This window comes from Amblyomma mixtum, chromosome 9, assembly GCF_055824585.1.
Source record: "Amblyomma mixtum isolate Tamu chromosome 9, ASM5582458v1, whole genome shotgun sequence".
Taxonomy (NCBI): Eukaryota; Metazoa; Arthropoda; class Arachnida; order Ixodida; family Ixodidae; genus Amblyomma; species Amblyomma mixtum.
The window spans coordinates 122,455,078-122,475,410 of NC_143020.1; the positions used below are offsets into that span (position 1 = coordinate 122,455,078).

The 20,333-nt window shown below is 50.6% G+C and overlaps 2 protein-coding genes across 3 annotated transcripts in view; one reads left to right on the forward strand and one right to left on the reverse strand.

Annotated features, from left to right (window-relative positions):
* LOC149331048 (transmembrane protein 229b-like) overlaps window positions 1-10,882 on the reverse strand; it is a 33,848-nt gene extending 22,966 nt beyond the window's left edge. The window contains exon 1 of one of the 2 annotated variants that reach the window (XM_089561800.1): window positions 10,534-10,882. The gene's annotated coding sequence lies outside the window, so the exon portion shown is untranslated. The remainder of the gene's footprint in view (window positions 1-10,533) is intronic. The other variant, XM_089561796.1, reaches the window with a different exon arrangement.
* LOC149331049 (hapless 2) overlaps window positions 1-20,333 on the forward strand; it is a 45,073-nt gene that overhangs the window by 3,155 nt on the left and 21,585 nt on the right. Inside the window, 7 exon segments of the mRNA XM_089559546.1 lie at window positions 540-680; window positions 1,583-1,717; window positions 5,216-5,328; window positions 7,585-7,741; window positions 14,578-14,706; window positions 17,788-17,918; window positions 19,254-19,296. Of these exon segments, the coding sequence (XP_089415672.1) occupies window positions 540-680; window positions 1,583-1,717; window positions 5,216-5,328; window positions 7,585-7,741; window positions 14,578-14,706; window positions 17,788-17,918; window positions 19,254-19,296 (849 nt within the window).

Here is a 20,333-nt window from a genome sequence, read left to right on the forward strand (position 1 = left end):
GTCGAGGTTCTCGAAGCTCCAGAGCTGCATGGTCACCGCAAGTCTAGGCTATCGGCCCACAACGAGCAGTGAGGCACCAGTGTGACGTCATAGTGAATGAAAGGTTCGGTTCAAGCGCCGGCTGGCAATGTAGGGCACCATCTTTGTTGGGTACAGCCAGCGCTTCCTAGAAAGAAAAGGTCTCTGCACTCCTCCTGTGACGTCGCGTACCTTGCCCGCGTGAGGCCGTCGCTTCTTTAGCTTTGTGTTTAAATTCATGCGGTGATGCGGTCAACGGGGCACGGTGTGTGACGTCACAGGAGGAGTGCAGAGGCTATTTCTGTCGAGGAGGCACCGGTATAGCGCAGTAGAGACTGACAACATGCGAGAGGAAGTGCACGTTATGGCTTGCCGTCGATATGTTATTTGACTCGGACAAGGAAATACTTCATTTTCAGCTCAGGATACCGTGTTCCTTTTGAGTTCTGAGAAAATCTTACAGCAGGATGAAAAGGCACTGCGCTCAAGAACAGGCTCACCCTCCCCTCTTGGCGACGCAGGTCGAAGACGAAGACCTGTACGTGTTTATCGACGAGGCGGTGGATGAGAGCAGCGGCGAGAGCGTCAAGCTGCTCGAGCCCCTGGTCGTCAAGATCTACCAGCACCCAGTGGTCCTCGCGCACGCCTTCCACTACCTCGGGGTAAGCACCTCGTCTGACAGCTTTTCTAGGACTCCTGTTTTGCGCAGCCGCAGCACTTTGATACGTTAGCGGAGAAGTGATAGAGCGGCCGTGTTACGGAGGTGATGTCACTGGTCCGGCTGGCGCGTTAAGCCTTCTGAAGCGAGCTCTGTTGTGTCTGGCGTGGCAGAACCAGGAGGAACACACAACGCCTCGCTGCCCCCCATCGAGCCTACTTTTAGCACTCGCACGCCGAAAGTTTCGCTCGTCAAACTACAGCTCGTGAAGGCGAGTAACCCCTGCAGCTGCATGGCGTGGCGCAGGCAAAAAAAAAGAACGAAGAAAAAAGCAGCGTTCCTATCATGTTCACTCCTGGTAGAGCATCATGACGCAGCATTTCTGATACGGCATCACTCCTTTTCGCGTGAAAGTACTCCTCACGACAAGTCTTAATTTTGCGTCTCGTTGAATCAACCAGTGAAAAGTCTCCTAGTGACGTCCAAGGAAGTTGAATGTTTATTATATTTGATGGTAAATTAAATCACATGGCTTGGTTATATCGAGCACAAGGTCCCACAGCAGATACTGCAGTGAGAGCTCTTATCATCATTGTATTAGGAAAAGTAAATAAAAGCAGTGCGACAACGCGGAAATGAACACAAAATGTTCAGACAATCAGTCGCACGTGAGTATATGAAGTATACAACGAATAACGACATTCGAGTAACCCCGTTTCTTCCAAGAGGTTCACCTTTTCCCTGCGTTAACTCGCGGAGAACTAATCTTAACTCACGGACGGGCCTAGCGTGCCCTAACTAGCGCAGTTTTCTCCAGGCTGTGTGAGACAGGCAACGAACCCCGTGGTGCTCAAAGCTTCGGCCCAATGCAAATAAATGCATGCCTGCACCCTTACCCTCGAGCAGAGCGTCAACGGCAAGCTGGCCGAGGTGGTGTACACGGCGGCCAACCTGTCCCGGCCAGAGTCGCTCAAGGCGTGCTACTCCAACGACATCGCCGCCTTCCAGTGCGGCTACGACCCGGACCAAATGTACCCCAAGGTTGGTCGGAAACAGCAGGGAAGGCAAACAGTGGGCGCTTCGTCCATCTGCTCCGCATAGTGCGGTCTGTTTGGCGATTAGGCTTCGATTATGTCTCACCAACTACCGCAACAGGCTGTGTGGCTGTATCCTCCTCCCATTTGAGACGCACTCCTTAGAAACGGCAATCGCAGCCTGTTATTTTATTGCGTAAGCAATACTGCGCCAGGTTTCGAGCCGTCGCGTAGCTCCCTGCGGTGGCACGGGTCAAACAGATGGAGCGCCGTTGCCATAGCAACCGTTTCAGCCGCGCTCCACCAGGCGGCAGGACCGTCGCTGCGCCGCCGCCGCTGCCGCGCGTCTAGTCGCGCGCTCTCGACGCATGTGTCAGAATGTGGAGAGAGGAAGCGGGAGGGAAACGGGAAATAAATACGCGCGTTTCGCCTCGGGCAAAACAGTTGCTGCTTGCTTGCGCAACTTGCCCAGTTTAACTAGAGCTAAACCTCAGCTAATTTTTAATATAAGTAACTAGCACTAATTGACTAAGGCCAGCTGTAGCTTCCATCCAGGGTATACTAGAAATATTCTGTCCTGCCTTACAAAGAGATCCTCGTTCTCGGCGGGTAAAGCACCGCCAAATACGTCTACGACTCGAAGGAGGACTCAACATGCAGCGCGGTATTTATTGCCCTCTCTCAGCACTGCAGTTCATCCACGGCCTCGCAGCAGTGAAGCCTCTTCGTCATCCGCTTCGTTTAAGCTGTCGGTGTCAATCAATGCAGATTTCCTGACCCCCACAAGAAGCGAAAGATCCGCGTTTACTCGCAAGCCCCGATAAGTGCGCATAGTCTCCGCACTTCGGCCGCTGAGAACCACGAGGCGCATGAGGCGTGGTAAACTGGGAGGTCAGCTCATGACCTGCGGGTGACATTACCGAAAAGCACATATGAGAGTAATTAAATTACTGTAATAGAATCGGAGTATTTCAGTTACTTTTGGTAATGAATAACTTTGCTTGTATAGTTGTTTAGTAACGTAACGCAATAATAAAATGGACACTGGGAACAACTGCATCCGGTAATTGATCTCAGTAAAAACTGATCCTCTGGCTCTCTCTAGTGACTTTAATGTTTGGCCGGCACTAAAAACGCATTTATGGCAGATAAATTTATTTTAAAAATATTCCCGTCAGTCGATACAAACTACCGAAAAGGACTGATTGCCGCCGTTTTCAAATGAATGGCGGAGCAGTAGCCTCTGGGACTCCCGCCGATAAATCGGTGTCGACGCTGTCATTTTATTTGCCAAATCGGCCGGTGATGGCGACACCTGTCTCGCTTCGTATTCAGGACACAATGTTCTGCATGCGATGTTATGCTTCAACTTAAAGAACAAGTGCTAGACAACGAAACAGCTGATACCAGAGTAATAGTCGGCCTTGACGTGGCCAAAGCTTTTGACAACGTTGACCACGCAGCCATACTAGAACGCTTAGAAACTCTAAATGTAGGGGGAAAGGTATACAACTACGTGAAGGACTTTCTTTCAAACAGAACAGTTACTATCAGCCTAGGAGGGAAGGAAGAGAAAGGCATAAGGCTGGGCAACAAAGGTACTCCCCAAGGCTCGGTCCTATCACCAACACTCTTCACATTGCAATGATTGGCTTACCACAGAAATTGGCGTGTATAGAAGGGCTCAACCACACAATATACGCGGACGACCTCACCCTCTGGGTTACCAGAGGCAGTGACGCGCACATCGAAGGTACCCTCCAAAGAGCGACCGAGGAAATTGAGTCGTACCTAAAACAAATAGGACTCAAATGTTCTGCCGAGAAATCGGAAGCGCTCTTCCTCGGCCCACAAAAGAGACAAAGAAAGCCCCATGAACATGGGATAACGGTAAACGGGGACAAAATACCCTCAGTGGAGATGATTAGAGTACTGGGTCTTAGGATACAGACAAACGGTAAGAACACCGAAACGATACGAAAACTCGAATCGAGTGTAAGCCAGACGTGTAGGCTACTCAAAAGAATAGCAAATAAACACGCGGGAATGAAGGAGACGAACCTCTTAAGACTAGTTCAATCACATACGTGGCACCATACCTACGGCTAGCCAAAGCAGAAAAAAACAAGATTGAAATCCTAATTAGGAAAGGCGTCAAAACCGCTCTGGGCCTCCCCCCGTACACATCCACCAAGAAAATTCTGAACATGGGGATTTCGAACACACTGGACGAGCTCATTGAGGCTACCAGAGTAGCGCAACAACAACGACTCCTACGCAGCCATTCGGGGCTAAAAATACTAGAAAAGTTAGGCTTAGAACCTCGAGCGCGGCTCAAACACACGGAGAATATCCCAACAGACATAAGGAACAAAATCAGAATCCCACCACTCCCAAGGAATATGGATCCGGTACACCATGAGGGTAGGCGAAAGGACAGAGCGAAAGCTCTGCAGAAAAAATTTGCCAATAGACAGGACGTGGTTTACACGGACGCGGCGGAATATGAAGGCAGAACGGGTTTCGTAGCCCTAGCGACCAGGGAGGGCGGAGACCGAGTCTCGTGCTGCAGCACCCAACAGAGAGATGCAACAGCGGCTGAGGAGGTAGCCATTGCGCTGGCTTGAACTCAACGGAATGTCAGGGTGATTATAACAGATTCCAAATCGGCTATCCGCAACTACAACGCAGGCAGGGTATCTGTCGAAGCAGTCAAAATTCTGACTTCCGGCCCGACACCGGCAGAACTAATTAACCTTGTTTGGACTCCGGCCCACGAGGGCCTCCGGGGAAACGAGACAGCGCACGCATTGGCCCGAGGACTCACACACCGGGACCCCAATGCGGTCTCGTCGAGCAGAGAGCCCCTTCAGACGAGCGAGGAGCTGAACACGTACCAAGATATTCTTAGCCATTACAGATTGGGAAGACAGACATTACCTGGAGCATGCAAGGGCCTCAGCAAAAAGGAAGAGGTCATATGGAGAAAGTTACAGGCGGGAGTTTTTCCGAACCCACTCGCACTAAGCAGATGGCATCCGGCGATCCAAGACCCCAGGTGTAAACAGTGTAATGAAATAGCAGACATGATCCACATGGTGTGGACATGCCCTAGCCACAACGAACCAGACAGGAATATAGAGTCCTGGGAGGCTTTAATGGCCAGCCAGAAAGAAGAAGAACAAAAAGAAGTCATCCGTCTAGCCCTGGACACCGCTGAATCCCAAGGGATCCCAGCCTGCTGAAAGGGGAGGAAGATGACGGCGGTCAAGACTCGTCTTTTTTGCCCTCTGATTCCTTGACGGGTGCAAATAAAGTTATTTCATCATCATCGCTTCGTGGTCTTTTTTTTTTTTAATAGAAACTCAGTTTTCGGTGAGAGTGGTTTCTTAGCGATTTTTCGGACAGTAATTAGTCGCTTTGTTTAGTAGTCTATTTTCTAAAGCACACTTCTGCCGGCGCAGAGGAGTATGGCGTGGCAGCGCGGAAACCTCCTTCCCCGCAGGGCTTCTGCTGCCCGTGCTCGGAGGAAGAGTGCGCGCCGCGCTCCCGGCAGCGGAGGTGCGACGCCACGGGGCGCAGTCCCACCACTCACTGCCTGCGTGAGAGCCCCTACTGGTGAGCCTACTCACCGTCGGAGGGCGCCGAGGCAGCCTAGGGCATCTCACCACATTCGCTGTTGTCATGAACATCAGCGTATACGGCCACCGCCAACGCGTGACACGTATACAGCCCTCCAATTGTTTTATTGCGAAAGCAATACTACTCGCACTTTCAAGCCTTCGCGTGACCCGACCGCAGTTACGTTTGACCTTTAGCGGAGCTAATATGTGCGACCAACTTGCTCCTTCAGATAGCCCAGCTGCAGTTACGCCGCGCCGCGCACCTGTGGCGCTACTGCCGCTGTGACGTCATACCAGCTGTAGATTATGGGCGACCAACTCGCTCCTCAGAGAGCCCGGCTGCACTTACGGTGTGTGTTTGCCGCGCTGCGCACCTGTGACGCTACTGCCACTGTGACGACATACCAGCTGTAGATTGTTTTCTTTCTCTCAGTCGTAACAACATCAAAAACAAAATATACAAAAAATTACCGAAGACGCTTTGAGTCGTCGCGCAGCGGCGGCCGGTAGCCACGCGTGACCTGTAGACGTGGCGCACTGCGTTCCTTCAGTTGGAGGCGCTGCGCTTTTGCTTTCGCAACCTACCAGGCAGCCTTAACCAAAGCTAAGCCCCTGTCAATTTTTTAACGTCGACCGCCCGGCGCAGTTGTGTCGGAGCGAACCAGGCAGGAAAGAGGACAGGGTTAGGGCTTGCGCCGATGCCACCTAATGTCGATACAATGGTGCAGGGGCCAGCGTTGTCTGCTAGGCTGTTATGTTTGAGCAACCCTGACACTCATTGCTACCGCGCAGCAGAACGCAAAGCTCTTAACGCCCGCTTGATTTCGCTCGGCCGCCCAGTACAGTGTTGAGTCTTACCTTCCTTGGAACGATCACGCAGTTGCGATAAATAGCGAGCAAAATTCTGGCAAACACTTGGAGTTGTTACCAATAAGAATAGGTTGGTTGGTTTATGGGGTTTAACGTCCCAAAGCGACTAAGGCTATGAGAGACGCCGTAGTGGAGGGCTCCGGAAATTTCCACCACCTGGGGTTCTTTAACGTGCACTGACATCGCACAGTACACGGGCCTCTAGAATTTCTCCTCCAAAGAAATTCAACCGCCGCGGCCGGGATCGAACCCGCGTCTTTCGGGTCAGCAGCCGAGCACCATAACCACTGAGCCACCACGGCGTCTTACCAATAAGAATAAGAATAATCCCTCCGCTCGCACCTGTGTTCTGTGCGAAGTCGCTGCACGTAAAAAAAAGTGGGTGGCGGTTTAGCATTAGCAAGTACGAAATAATGTGCGAAAGCACGTTTTTTTTTTTTTTTTTTGCGCGTGGACGAAACGTAAAAGGCCCCCGTGAGCTGTGCGATGTCAGTGAAAGATCCCCAGGCGGTCAAAATTATTCCGGAGCCCTCCAATACGGCGCCTTTTTCTTGCCTTCTTCTTTCGCTGCCTCCTTTATCCCTTCCTTACGGCGCGGTTCGGGTGTCGTCCGAGATGTGAGACAAGTACTGCGCCTGTTCTTTCCTCAAAAACCAATTTTCAACTTCAGGTCCCCTCTGCATGGCACCGTAGCAAACAAGGTAGGCTGCAATTAATTTTCCTTTTTCTTTCTTTTTTTTTTTTTGCAAAGGACTTGTTGTTGAGTCTTTCTAGGCAATACACTCGTTACGGAAGTAGCACGAAGGAATGCTCTCCAGTTAACCCCCGCAGAGCTTCCATATTAGATGTACAGGGTCAATCACACTTAGAGGGAACACGGCTCTGCGTGGCTGTGCACACGCGGAGTACTATTGCGACCAAGCCGGTAGCCAACCCGTGCAAAGGGGCAGATGATACGAAGCATCACATCGAGGTTCTTCTTCTCGGACGCCACTCTGCATTGATTCATGAACGGGTTAGATGCAGTGGCACTCTGCAGGTATGTGGCCACACGGAGTCATGTTCCCTGCAAGTGTGATTGACCCTGTACGTACAACCTCTAAGAGCGCCAGCGAGTGTTATCCGATGCTTAACAACTGTATACAATCGGGGACAAAAGCCTCCAGGACGTGTGAGCGGCAGTCGAAGCGCATAGTTCTCTTATCAGTCAGAGGTCACACTGGTGCAGAGGTGCTCACGGGCTCTCTCACGTGATAGCGAAATCGGGCGCACGTCAGCAGACAGGGCAACCATAGATCGCCGCTCGCGTGTGCTGGAGGCTGTCGTCCCCCGATAATGCGCAGAGCGCAGCATGAGCGCCAAGGACGCTGACCACGCGCAGGTACTTCGCCACGGCGCTCGCTCCGGCCGTGGTGTACCACGCGTTGGAGCTGCACGTGTTCAAGAAGGCCGGGCCTCAGTCGTGGCAGACCGTGACCGGGCCCCGGGGGGCGTTCGTCAGCACCGACTACCCGGCCAGCCGCGAAGATGACGGCTCTGTGAGCAGTGTTCCGACGTCCCGACACTTTTTCTCTCTCTAAGGCACTGATTGTGTGAGCTGTTATCACTGTTATCACCAGGAGACGGCACAGGCCATCATTTTTTTTTCCGGCAGTGCAGGGGTTTTGGATTGATATCATCAGAAATCCTGGAAGTGCAGAGTAAGATCTCGTGCCACGTCTTGTAGAAATAATGGCTGCGGAAGAACACAAAAACCGACTAGCAGCTGAGGTAACTTATGTATTTGCACAGAAAGGGCGTTGACTCACAGTGGAGGCCCGTGTACTGTGCGATGTCAGTGCACGTTAAAGAACCCCAGGTGGTCGAAATTTCCGGAGCCCTCCACTACGGCATCTCTCATAGCCTGAGTCGCTTTGGGACGTTAAATCCCAAAAACCTAACCAAACCACAGTGGAGGAAGAGAACTTTTAAACAAACCAGTAAGTACTCAGGATAGCAGAACGGAATAAGTGTTCAAAGAAGCGTCAATGAGCTTGAGGGTAAGAACTAGGTACACACGATCTGAAGGAAGTCGAATATGTATGTACAGGGTCCGTCAAAAGTTCCCAGGCCACATGGTCCGCTTTTCATCGGTATATCCTGGCACTTAAGATTCCGATAGAGCTATCGAGGTTCTCAGATGGTAGAACGATCCTTCTTTTATTCTCTACAGATATTTTGAGCTTCGAAAGTTTCTCAACAGCCCGACTATGCTGCTCAAAAGCAAACCCTGTGGCCTTGGAACTTTTGACGGACCCTGTACATAGAAGGAGAATCGTCCCCAGGATTCCGGCCCATGCGCCTCGGAAAACCGGTCGCGCCATCTCGCGACAGCCGGCGGCGCGGCGCCGCGTAACTGAATGGCGATGAAAAATAAAAAATCAATATCTCGTCACGCATAACAGTTACAAGCGAGCTCTCACCCTGAGGGGTTAAATACCTCAAAGTTTCTTTTAATTAAGTTTCATCGCGTTTACCCTGCGCGATGACATATGATCGCATGAAGCCTATGACGAGGTCGCGAAAAAAACCCCATTTGTCCTCACTTGATCACTCACCGCTGCCATGATTTACAATATATCGGCCTGCTCTAAAAGCTTTAGGTAGCGAAATGTCCCATCTTTTAATAGAAGAACGTAATAAGTTTATAGTAATTCAAAACGCAGTGTCCTATTCTTTGAAGCGAGGTCAGGTAGAAAGCGCAGGTACAAGTAGAAGTACTCGTAAGTCTGACGTGCCAAATGAGCATTTTCTGCTGGAATGAGGTTCCATAGCGCACAAGGAAGCGACACAAACAAGCGCTAAATTTCCACTAAACGACTTCATTTGGCGCTTACAGCTTTATAAAGAACAAGCAGGGTACAACGATAGAAGCACGCCAATGATTATCTCATCAACAGCATGATATGTTAAAACGTAAAAACAACAAAGGTACACAAAAACCAAATGCCGATTACCCACTACCCCGAACTCTAACCCTTCTGCTGGAATGTCGTAGTATCCATCCCGATGTCGATGCCACCCAGACCGGCATCTCTGAGGATATATGGTACAGGGATGACGTAGGTAATGTCTGTCCTCGGTAGGGGGTAAATAAAAGCCATTTAGGGAAATTGGTGCTTTAAAACGGTTCGAAACCAGGGAAGAAACCTATGAATAAGGTTTTTTTTAGGAATCAGGATCGGAATATCCTGAAAGCAATTGGAATTGTGCTAGTCCAGTGAAGAAGTGTGAATTCTAGGATAGTGATTGTTGATGTTAAGTGTTTAGAAGTAAATGAATATTTCTTAGGCGATGCTCGGTGGATCATTTGAACGCGTTAGCCGCCAAACGTTCGTTCGTTATATCCGAGGTTAACACATCAAAGTTCGTTTCATCCGATATACCACACGAAAGTTCCTTATACCCAAGGTAAACACAGTAAAGCTCGTAATATCCGAGGTGATACTTAGGTTCGGTGCATCCGAGGTTAATAACGCACCAAATTTCTTCGTTCCGAGGAGGCATACGAAGGTTCGTCATATCCGAGATTGGCACACGAAAGGTAGTTATATCAGATGTGGCATGCTAAGGTAGTATAGTAAGTTCGTAGTTCGTATAGGTAGCACACTAAGCTCGTTCGTATCCCGATGGACAGGTTGCCAGATGGGCCACTTGCCACTGTCTACTAACAGACGGCGGTCGCCTTTGCCGTTTGCAGTGGCCCTTCAATGCTGACGCATTGAAGTAAATAAATTTTAAACCTAGTGGCGCCCACCAGCGTCTTATTTGAAAGGGAACGCTCATCTCGTCTATCCATTCGTCATGCCATTTCTGCAGCCATCTATGAACGAGTCAGGCAACTGACGCTAGCCTTTGCCTCAGGCGCCGATTATAAATTCAGCCTTTTCGCGACTCATTTTTGGCCACTGCTACTCTCTACATCGCTTCATCCTGACAGCCCTCTGCCCGGAATTGGTTGCTGCGGCAAAGCAGCCAGCGACCATGTTAAAACGCGCTACAGAAAGCAGAACAACCTCAGAGAAAATGGATTTCATTTAATTTGTTTTTAGTTCCGAGGTTTTAAGTTCCGCAGCGACGCTGTGGGCCATGACAGGCGCCGCTGTGGTGAGCTGCGGATTTATTTCATCCATCTGGGGATCTTTACCGTGCACCGAAGCCCTACACACAAGAATTTTTGCATTTCGCCTCCATCCAAAATGCCGCGCACTGCTGGAGGAGTATCTAACGTAGCCGTAAACTGCTCGATAGCAAAAAATTAATTCGCAGCAGCGCAAAGCGTAGGGCTCACCGAATGCACAGAGTGCGTTGCCGTCCTTTGCTTGCATCAGCCGATCTGTGATGCCGGCAGAAACTCGTCCGCGGGGTTTCGATGCCTCTGACGTCACGACGGAGCTGGCTGAGCAACCAGAAACAAACGCCGTCGCGGCTAGCATAGCGTGAGAGGAAGAGAGAAAGTCCTGATAGTGGGCTAACAAAGGCCGTAAAAATAGAGGAAACTGACCTGTTGTTTCAGGCAGTGAAGCAGCTGTGCGCTTGCAATGCTTTCCTACATCAGCGCCAACGACATACGCGCCTTATTTTTTTGTTGTGGATGATCAGTTTCATTGCTGCGAATTTTTGTCCCTCGTATAATCACCTAACCGCCAACGGGCCGATGCAGGGACCTTTGCACGGAGACATTTGGCCAGCAGCTAATTTGCTCACGTTCACTTTCTCTCCCCTATTGTGGCTGAGATAAGCGCTTATCACTCTGATCGCGCTGCGCGGGCCTCGCTCGCTCTATCTAACAGTGTGTGTGTGTGAACACAAGCAGCAGCAGCTTAGCGGTTAGCGCGTCCACACATTTTTCACCTGTGATATAACCGTCGGTACACAAGCCGGTCTCTGGTCGGAGGAAAAACCGATAGTTTGCATTGCTTTTGTACCATCATAATGAAGACAATGTATTTCTTTCGTGATAACGGATATACGCCCGGCCGTACTTTGACGCCGTGGTCAAGGGCTTCGAGTTAGGTCTGAATCAGGTGGTTTTTGTTTGTTTGTTTGTTTTTTGGCGCACCAATGCGTTCGCCGCGGCCGGCCATCCAGTAAAAATGACTCTAGAGTGGCGCTATAAACTTCCTTCAGACTCCATTCGGTTGATTTCAACGGGGCATTCCTCATCTGAAAACTTTCACAACGTTGGCTAGCGCATAAAGACACAGGGGAGGAGGTGTGTACTCTCCTTCTCTACCGTGTCCGTGTGAAACGATGACTGACCAGCTAGCCCGAGTAAGCGCTTTTTTAGATGCTTGTTCTCGCGAAATGTGGATCCCGGTGAGCCGTCTCAGCACTCCCAAAGTGCAGTCGATAGCGGCAGCTTCCCACCCGTGTTCATTGTGTCCAGCATTCTTACAAGTAGGCAGAAAACACTAGGACCGAAAGAAACAGAGCCCCCGACACATTTTGGCCCGAGCAGAGAGCAGCAAATGGTTATCTCGCATATCTGGAAGTTAGGTCCTGTTTGCTCGACGACAAAGGCATAAAAAATGTACGGCAGATAGGCACAAGCTGAGGTATTTGTGCAAGCATATATAAACAAACACTCAATAGGAGGGCCAAGTCGTGCTGATTGGTTCATGTTGAAGGAAATGATGAAACAGCGCTGACAAACGGAACTGAGAAAAAAGTAGAGACAGACACAAGACAGCGATTGAGTTTGTCTCTACTTTTCTCTCAGTTCCGTTTGTCAGCGCTGTTTCGTCATAAACAAACACTCGCCGTGGTGGCTCAGATACTTCACCGATCAGCTGCTGATCCCAAGGACGCGGAATCAAATCCCAGCGATTGAACATGACATTCTTAATCCCTGCCCCATTCATGCCACGCGCACCATACTCGGTCTCGATGAAGGCAAAGCCTTTGACAGCGTATTGCACTCATCTATCCTGCACAATCTTTCAAAACTCAATGTCGGGCACCACACCTACAGCTACATCGCTAGTTTCCTTCGCAATGGCACAGCAGAAATCCACATTGGAGACCTCTGCAGGGGACACCATCACCATGGGCACACGGGGGAACCCCCAAGGGGCCGTGCTTTCCCCTTTTCTTTTTAACATCACTCTGCGGGGCTTCCCCCCGCTTCTTATCAACATCCCACATATCGGTTGAACCACTCCATTTATGCTGATTACATCACTATCTAGACTTCCATCTGTTCTTATGGGGAAATTCCCTTCAACAAGCAATCCACACTGTCCACACCTTTGTCCAAGCCAACGGACCTGCCTGCACCCCGACTAAATCAGAGCTCATAGCCATTCGCGATAGACGTACTCGCAAATCGGACACAAATACACCGGCTCCTATTCACCTCCACATTAACGCACACCCCATTCACCGGTCCCCACCATCCGAGTACTCGGCATGCTGGTGCAAAACAACACACACAACTCGGAAGCCATAAAGCGCCTCCGTACCCCTGCGACACAGATCACTGGTCTCATTCGACGCATCTCCACTCGTCATAGAGGCATGCAAAAAGCTGACATCCGTCGCCTCACCCAAGCCTTCCTCATTAGCCGCATCATCTACACCTACCCCTACTATCACCTTAGAAAGAAAGACATAGAAGCGGCAGTGTCATCCATGCGGCCTACAAAGCAGCCCTAGGGCTTCCCTCCTATGCCAGCACATAACGCTCCTTCAACTTGGCGTTTATAACACTCTCACAGTGTTCATCGAGGCCCACAAGACAGCTCAAATCCACCGCCTCTCACGTACCGTTCATGGTCGTCATATTCTGAACAAGTTGCATATCAACCCTATGGGCGACTTTCCCTCCCCCATACCCCTTCCCACGGGTATCTACAGTCACCTGGTGGTCAAACCCCTGCCAAAGATTGTTACCTGGACGACATGACACACGCCAGCGCCTTAAAGCCCAAGCCCTAGACACAACGTACATGGATGACACCCATACCGTCTATTAGACGCCGCCAAATGCAATACCAACACCTATACAGCATGTGCTGCCACTCCTCGCACTACCCTACTGAACGCAGCCACGACACGGGTTTCGTCTCCCACTTCTGCAGAAGAAGTTGCGATAGCGCCGTCCATCGCTCACCCTTCCACTCGCATAGTCCTTAGCGACTCCAAAAACGCCATCCGCAATTACTCCAACAAATCCGCTTGCCCTGCAGCGGTATGCATCCTCAAAGAGTGCGTCCCTCCGCGACAGATCAGCCTAGTCTGGGTTCCTGCTCATGCTAGGAACTCCGGGAACGAGGGAGTCGACCACTGAGCCCGAGGTTTTACGAACCGTGCAGCCGACGCGCCCTCTTCCCTGGACGCCCTGGTGAAGACTCCCCAGACCTACGCTGAAATTACCAGCCTATACAGAGAACAACGGCGAATACAACCCCCCCCCCCCCATCCGGACTTCGACAGAGCACAAGCCACCCTGCTCGGTCGATTAGAAACTCATTCGCTTCTCCCGTTTGACGCTTATCATCAACGGTGAATTCAACCCTTCTTGCCCAAATTGTAACAATGCTGCCCCCGGAACACAATCTCACATCTTATGGGGGTGCGCGAAACAACCGCCCCCACACGCCCTACTGCAAGCTCCCACGGAGGAGGGGTGGAATGGACTGTTCACAACTACAGATAAATTGCAACAAGTCGCTCTCACGTCGTGGGCCCAGGCAGACGCCCCCACCTGGGGGCCACGCCTTCCCTCTGTGCCTCATTAATTCCAGTTACGGCAAAAAAAAAATTTTATTCCCTGAGGCCAAACTCAAAAGACGCCTGTTTGCTGCGTGATGTCAGCGCACGTCATGGGGCCCCCAGGGGGTGGAAATTGATTCGGAGACCTCCACTCTACAACTTCCCTCATAGCCCGCGCCACCTGCCATGACAAGAGCGGAGGAATGGACAACCGGAAGGTGGCTGCCACGGGAAGAGATCCGTAGGGTGGATAGCAGCATAACACGCCACCTTCCTGCTGCCACGGCTGTAGAACTGCGCTCAAATTTCGCATTACCGACTATGGCTCTGTTCCGTGTGTTTGAATGTCTCATCACATGACTATAGCACTTATAGTGCTTGATTTCGTTGTACGCCCCTCCCCCCCCCCCCCCCCCCCCCCCCCCGCCCTGCAATAATGTCTTCAGGCGCAGCAGGTATCTGTGAATAAATAAATAAATATCGTAATCAACAGCCATTTTTTTCTCTCCTTGAGATGGAACCCAATGTTGTTTCCCGTCTGTAGTTCCGACAGCCGGACAATGCGGTATGCACTGCAGGTTTATGGGGCCATCCTGCCAGCTTTCTGTGGCGCCTGCAGGTGGTGGCCAAGTACCTGAGCAGCGCGCAGCCCCACTCGGCGGGAGGCCTCCCTTTCGAGTCGCACCGGCTGCTTGTGCCGCACTTCGCGGCAGGCATGGCGCCCGACGACCTGCCGCCGCACATGAAGGTGCGTTGCTGTAGGGCTACACCTGCTTCATTCCACTGTCACAACAGGCAGAGACTGCGGTGTCTTTCTGTCCGTCCGCGTTCTCATTTTTGTGCGCTGTGGTGGGTAGGAGCACGAAGGTGCAACCAACAGCCGAGTCGCGTGCATTTTCAGTGCGTGCAGTTGGTGCGCCCAACTCGGCTAACCCCCGCCGGACATTAGACACCTTTAGCGTACCGTGTACCGTGTTTTCGTTACCGGTACCAGAGTACCGGAAGCCCGCGCGCAGCCAATGAGCATGCGCAAATCTCTTTGACGTCGCCAGATGGCGCCACGTACCCGGCAGCTACGCGCGCGCCTGCAGCATCGGGACCAATCAGCGCGTGCTCACCGGTGGTAGGCGGGCGCCCAGTACCCTGGTACCAGTAACACGGTACACGATGTGCTAAACGTGTCTATTTACAAAGCGAGCGGACGTGGACTGGATGGAACCGGCTAATAGCTTCACCCAGCTGTGTTTCCAGAACGCCAGAAAGAGAGAGAGAAAAAAAAGGCCTGGCTTAGCTTATGGTTAAGCCTAGGATGCGAAGCATAGTAGCCTAAAAAAGTAAACATTACCTGGCTATACCTGCTTAGCCATTCATAGACAAGACATTACCTGGCTATACCTGGTCAGCCATTTCATAGACAAGAACAACTCATGTGTTACTCTGCTTCTTCCAAGGCGCTGTTCCCGCTGTTCAGGAGTTTCTTCAGCACGCATTTTCTGTTTGGTAGCATTTCGCCGCTCAAACCGAGTAGAAGTACTCGAAGCTTCATCCTTCACCTCGACATCGGTTGTCGAACGCTGCCGTCTAGCTGCATACTGTGCACGTCGCTTGGCAAGCCGTACTAGAGCACTGCACGGGCCACAATCTGAGGCCCGAGCCCGGCCCAGGCCCGCGGCTTCAAGCCCGGGCCCGGCCCGGGCCCGCTAAATTATCGCTCTTGCGAGCCCGGCCCGGCCCGTGAATCCCGGAGTGAAGCCCAGTCCGGGCCCGGCCCGGCCCGTTTCACAGTAACGTTTCAGGTATACTGCTCACTCTGAGCAAGTAGACCGCTACTACACCGATAAGAAACTGGCTGACAAAGGTTCTGAAACCGCAGTTTGGATTTCAGAAAGTTGGTTCTTTTTAACCCAGAAGGAAGTGATGAAGAGTAGTGCTCGCCAGGCCCGTCTTTTGGACAGTGATCTCGTGTAGGTGGGCAAAGATAAACTCGGAAGTACCGAGAGCTAAATAAAAAGGGCTGCATACACTCCTAGTAGTCTACTTTGCGTTCCCCCATGATTTTAATCAGTTATATTCTGCCGCCCGCGAAGTATAAATATTAAAGCTGCCTAGCAAGCAGTGGGATGAAATTTCTTTTAGTGAACGCGATCTCACAGGTTGAGCTCATAGCCTAACTGGTCGCCTTTAAGCAGAAACGAAAAGCTAAAAGGCTTGAGTATTTCACGGTATGTGCTTAAAGACTATAAGCGTCCTAAACTGATATGTTCTTCCCGAATGCATTTCTAGTAGTGTATAGGTATGTTTTGGGATGACAAGCAATCAATGGCCAATTAAGGCCGGTTGAATTTTACTCGTATTGCACCGCGGCGTGGAAATAAGGAAATAAATAAGTCAATGAATAAAGCTTAGTTTTTTTTTTCTCGGTGCGTATTATAACCCATAGCTCATCCGTTTCGCTGCTTCAATGCCGCAGTTGTGCACTTCACTATGCAATAGCGAATGAAAAGTCGGGCGCCAGCCATTTCTGTACGGACCCAAGCCCGACTCGGGCCCGCAGCTTTAAGCCCGAGCCCGGGCCCGCAACTTCAGGCCCGGCAATATAAATCACGTCCCGGCCCGGCCCGCGGGCCCGGGCTTTCGGGCTGGCCCGAGCCCGTGCAGTGCACTAAGCCGTACTTCTCGTTCTTCTCCCGTTCCCGTGGCTCTTTGCAACTTGCGCTTTGCGGTCTGGCGAGCCGCCCTCCCCCTGGCCGACATCTCGCTGCTCAACTGACTCAACGAGTGCGTCGCCTTTTGCGTGACGTCAGTATCTCCTAGCGGTAGGAGCGGGAATTAGGCCGCCGGCGGAGGCTGCGCGTCCGCAAGCGAGCGCACGAGGCCCCAGCTTTCACAGCTCTTGTGACGTCATATCACGTGGTGCGCCGATGAAGGTCAAGTGGTAGCTACGCGGCTGTGCGCGGCGCAGCAAGGAAGAGCTCGGTTGTGCGAGTAATATGCTTCGCATAAAAACACTTTATCATGCGACAGCGTACGGATCCCGTTCTGCAGGCACAACACTGCGCGCTAAACTGCCAGTCACTCGCGCTGGGTTTGGGCATCGTCGTCTTCAACAACTGCCATTCGGGTGGCGCGAACAGATCGGCATCGCTGGCCACTGCATTAGAGTAGTACGCCATCCTGCGCACTGCACTACACCTCAACAGCACAACACCCCGCGTGCATGCTATCGCATACACAGCACGTAATTAGTTAACACACGCGTGTTAATAACATCCTAGCCGAAATCAAGAGGAAGAAATGGGCTTGGGCAGGCCATGTAATTGCGAAGGCAAGATAACCGTTGGTTTTTGAGGTCACGCAGTGGATTCTATGAGAAGGCAAGCGTAGCAGGGAGCGGCAGAAAGTTACGGGGGCAGATGAGAAGGAAGTTTGCGGGGATACGGTGGCTGCAGCTGACGAAGGACAGGGTTAACTAGAGAGACATGGGAGAGGCCTTTGCCCTGCAACGGGCATGGTCAGGCTGATGATGATGATGATGAAGTAGATTTAAGCGCCCTCCGTAATTTTTGTGTTGAAAACAGACGCCGCAGCTGCTGCACATACAATGAAGCTCGTCCGTGAAGAAGAGATTTCGTACAGTGTCAAATCTAATCAATTCTCGTAAATGCGTTTGACTTTTCAAACGTTACAAGCTCAGAAAAAGCCAGTTGAACATAGCAGTCGCGCCACACGCGCATCACTGGTAGCATCGAAGTGTCGCCTTATGCTGAAAACGAGATAGCCTGACAGCAGCGTTTATATGTTTGTTTTGATTGTGCCACAACGGTGGCAGAACGGAGCGAGAGACTACCTAGTCGTTCCGAGCCACCTCCTGGACCTCGGTGACACGGCCTGTTCCAAAATCGGATCCTACTTCAAGGCCTTCTGGAACCAAGACGACCGCTGTCTGCAGCAAGCCGGCAGGTGAGGCTACGCGAGCCCGCACCCAAAAGTAAACAGCGAATTGCGGTATTTCCGGTGAAATCTAAAGGTTCGCTTCGAATGGTCGTCGGGTGTTATTCCTTTATCGTCATATTCGGTACAAAAAATAAAAATACAATAAAATAACGTAATATCACATACTAATAAAACTAATAATAAAATTAACAAAAATGGCACTACTAATACAAATTAAATGTCATGCATTGCATTTTTGTTTCACTGCGAGCTGTTAACGTCACTTTTCCCGGTCGCGAGGCGTCCGCGCCGCGTCGGCGTAACACCGCGCCACAATAAATGGCAGTGCAGTGCAGTGACTGCAGTTGCATTGACGTCGACATGTGACGTCACTGCAACGCAGCATGGAAACGCACCAAGCTGAGTGGTCCGAACACAGTGATGTCCTGAGTGACATCATTGTAACGTAACGTGCGCTCTTCTGTACAAGGAGACAAAGAATAACCAATTAAGGATATACTATACATATCCACCATCGCAGACATTTGTCTTTGAATTTCGCATTACACAGTTGTAACCACGTCCTGTGTCCTTTACCCAAGCCTTATGTAATGTCCCTATAGAATTATGCATGATAGCGCACGACTGATTCTTCATATTAGTTTTTTTTTCTTAAGCAATAATGTTAAAGAAGGAAAGCCAGCGCTGTCGCTGGCCGTGAGTAGGGGGCAGGTGGGCCACCTAGATCACGTGACCTTGTGACGTCATCATAACGTGTCCACCCCATTGTGAGCGAAATACCCATCTCGGCAGGTAGCAGTTCATTAATGATCAGCACCACTGCGCAAGGAGTGGTATGAGGATTCCAAGAATCTATGAATGTAAAGTAGAGGATGATCAATTCCGTGTATATGAGCATTAACCTATTCGAGCTGTCGCCTTCAGTTTCTATTATTATTTTATACTCCCGTTTGTTTTATTGTAAAATTGAATATTTCCCTGCCTTAATTACTAATCACATATGATGTTGATTCCCATGTATGCCTCTGTTCCACATTTCGTGAAGTTGTCTGCTTGACTATCGTTTTCTGTCGTCTGCAAAAGCCGCCAGTGCACTTTGGCCGTCTGCGACTGCTTTTATCTCTGAGGTGTCCCCGTCCTTAAGCCGGAAAACCAGAAAATTGACGTCGTGATGGCAAACTCCCCCCTCCCCCCCCGCCCCCCCCCCCGCCCCCCCCCCCCCCTTGTCCCTCTTTCTGCAATATGTGGGAACGTATCAAGTGTGCAAACGTTCAAATTGTGAACGCCCTTTAAACATGCAATGGCTTGAAATTTGCGTTTGGTTTCTTATTTTCCTTGCAGCTGCCTCGAGTACCAGCCTCTAGACATGTGGTCCCAAGACAACGTAAGGGAAACCTGCGCTTTCGCAACATTTCTTTTTTTTTTGCTGGGCTTGAATACGAGAAATTTTTTGCCAGCCAACTGTTGTCTCTAAACATCCCGCAATAGTTAATTTCGCATTAAAGGTTTGGTTTGGTTTATGGGGTTTAACGTCCCAAAGCGACTGAGGCTATGAGAGACGCCGTAGTGAAGGGCTCCGGAAATTTCGACCACCTGGGCTTCTTTAACGTGCAATGACATCGCACAGCACACGGCCTCTGGAATTTCTCCTCCAAAGAAATTCAACCGCCACGGCCGGGATCGAACCCGCGTCTTTCGGGCCAGCAGCCGAGCACCATAACAACTGAGCCACCGCGGCGGCCAATTACGCATTAAAGTTCCTGCTGAATGGTGATATACGTTCGGTGCTTGAACAGATTCCACGACAAATTATGCAGTCATCGGCAAACAAAGTAGTGTGGGGAGGTAAAAAAGAAATAGTCCGACTGATGATGTAATATGAGGTGGCAGGTCATTGATGTATATTGAAAACAATAAAGGACCGAGAACACTTCCTTGAGGAACGCCAGATGTGACGTCACTAAGAGGTGATGAAAAGTTGTTGAAAACCACGACTGCTTCCAAAATGATATAAAATTCCGCATCCAGGAGATAGTGAGGGAGTCTAATTTAAGCGCTGACAATTCAGTCATGAGGCGACAATAGGCGAAGTGATCAAATTCTCTCGAAAAATCAATGAATATGCAGTCATTCTGATAGATTTCGTTCACGTTGAGCCTATCACTAGTAAATTCAATAATTTGTGTGTCACACGGGGTGTGGGAAGTAATGTCTCCGGAAAAAAAGTCCCCTGAGGAAGCGCCCACCAGGAAAAAAAATCAAGTGAAACATAACGCAAAGCATCAATTGGTTGGGAACCTACCTGACAAAAATTGCCCTCTGTATTGCACTGTTGCTCGACTTTGAAAATAGATGTAAGCCTGAAGTATTTTTCAGTGCTAGATCACAATATGGTGCAGGTCATTCCAAGAAAAACACCAC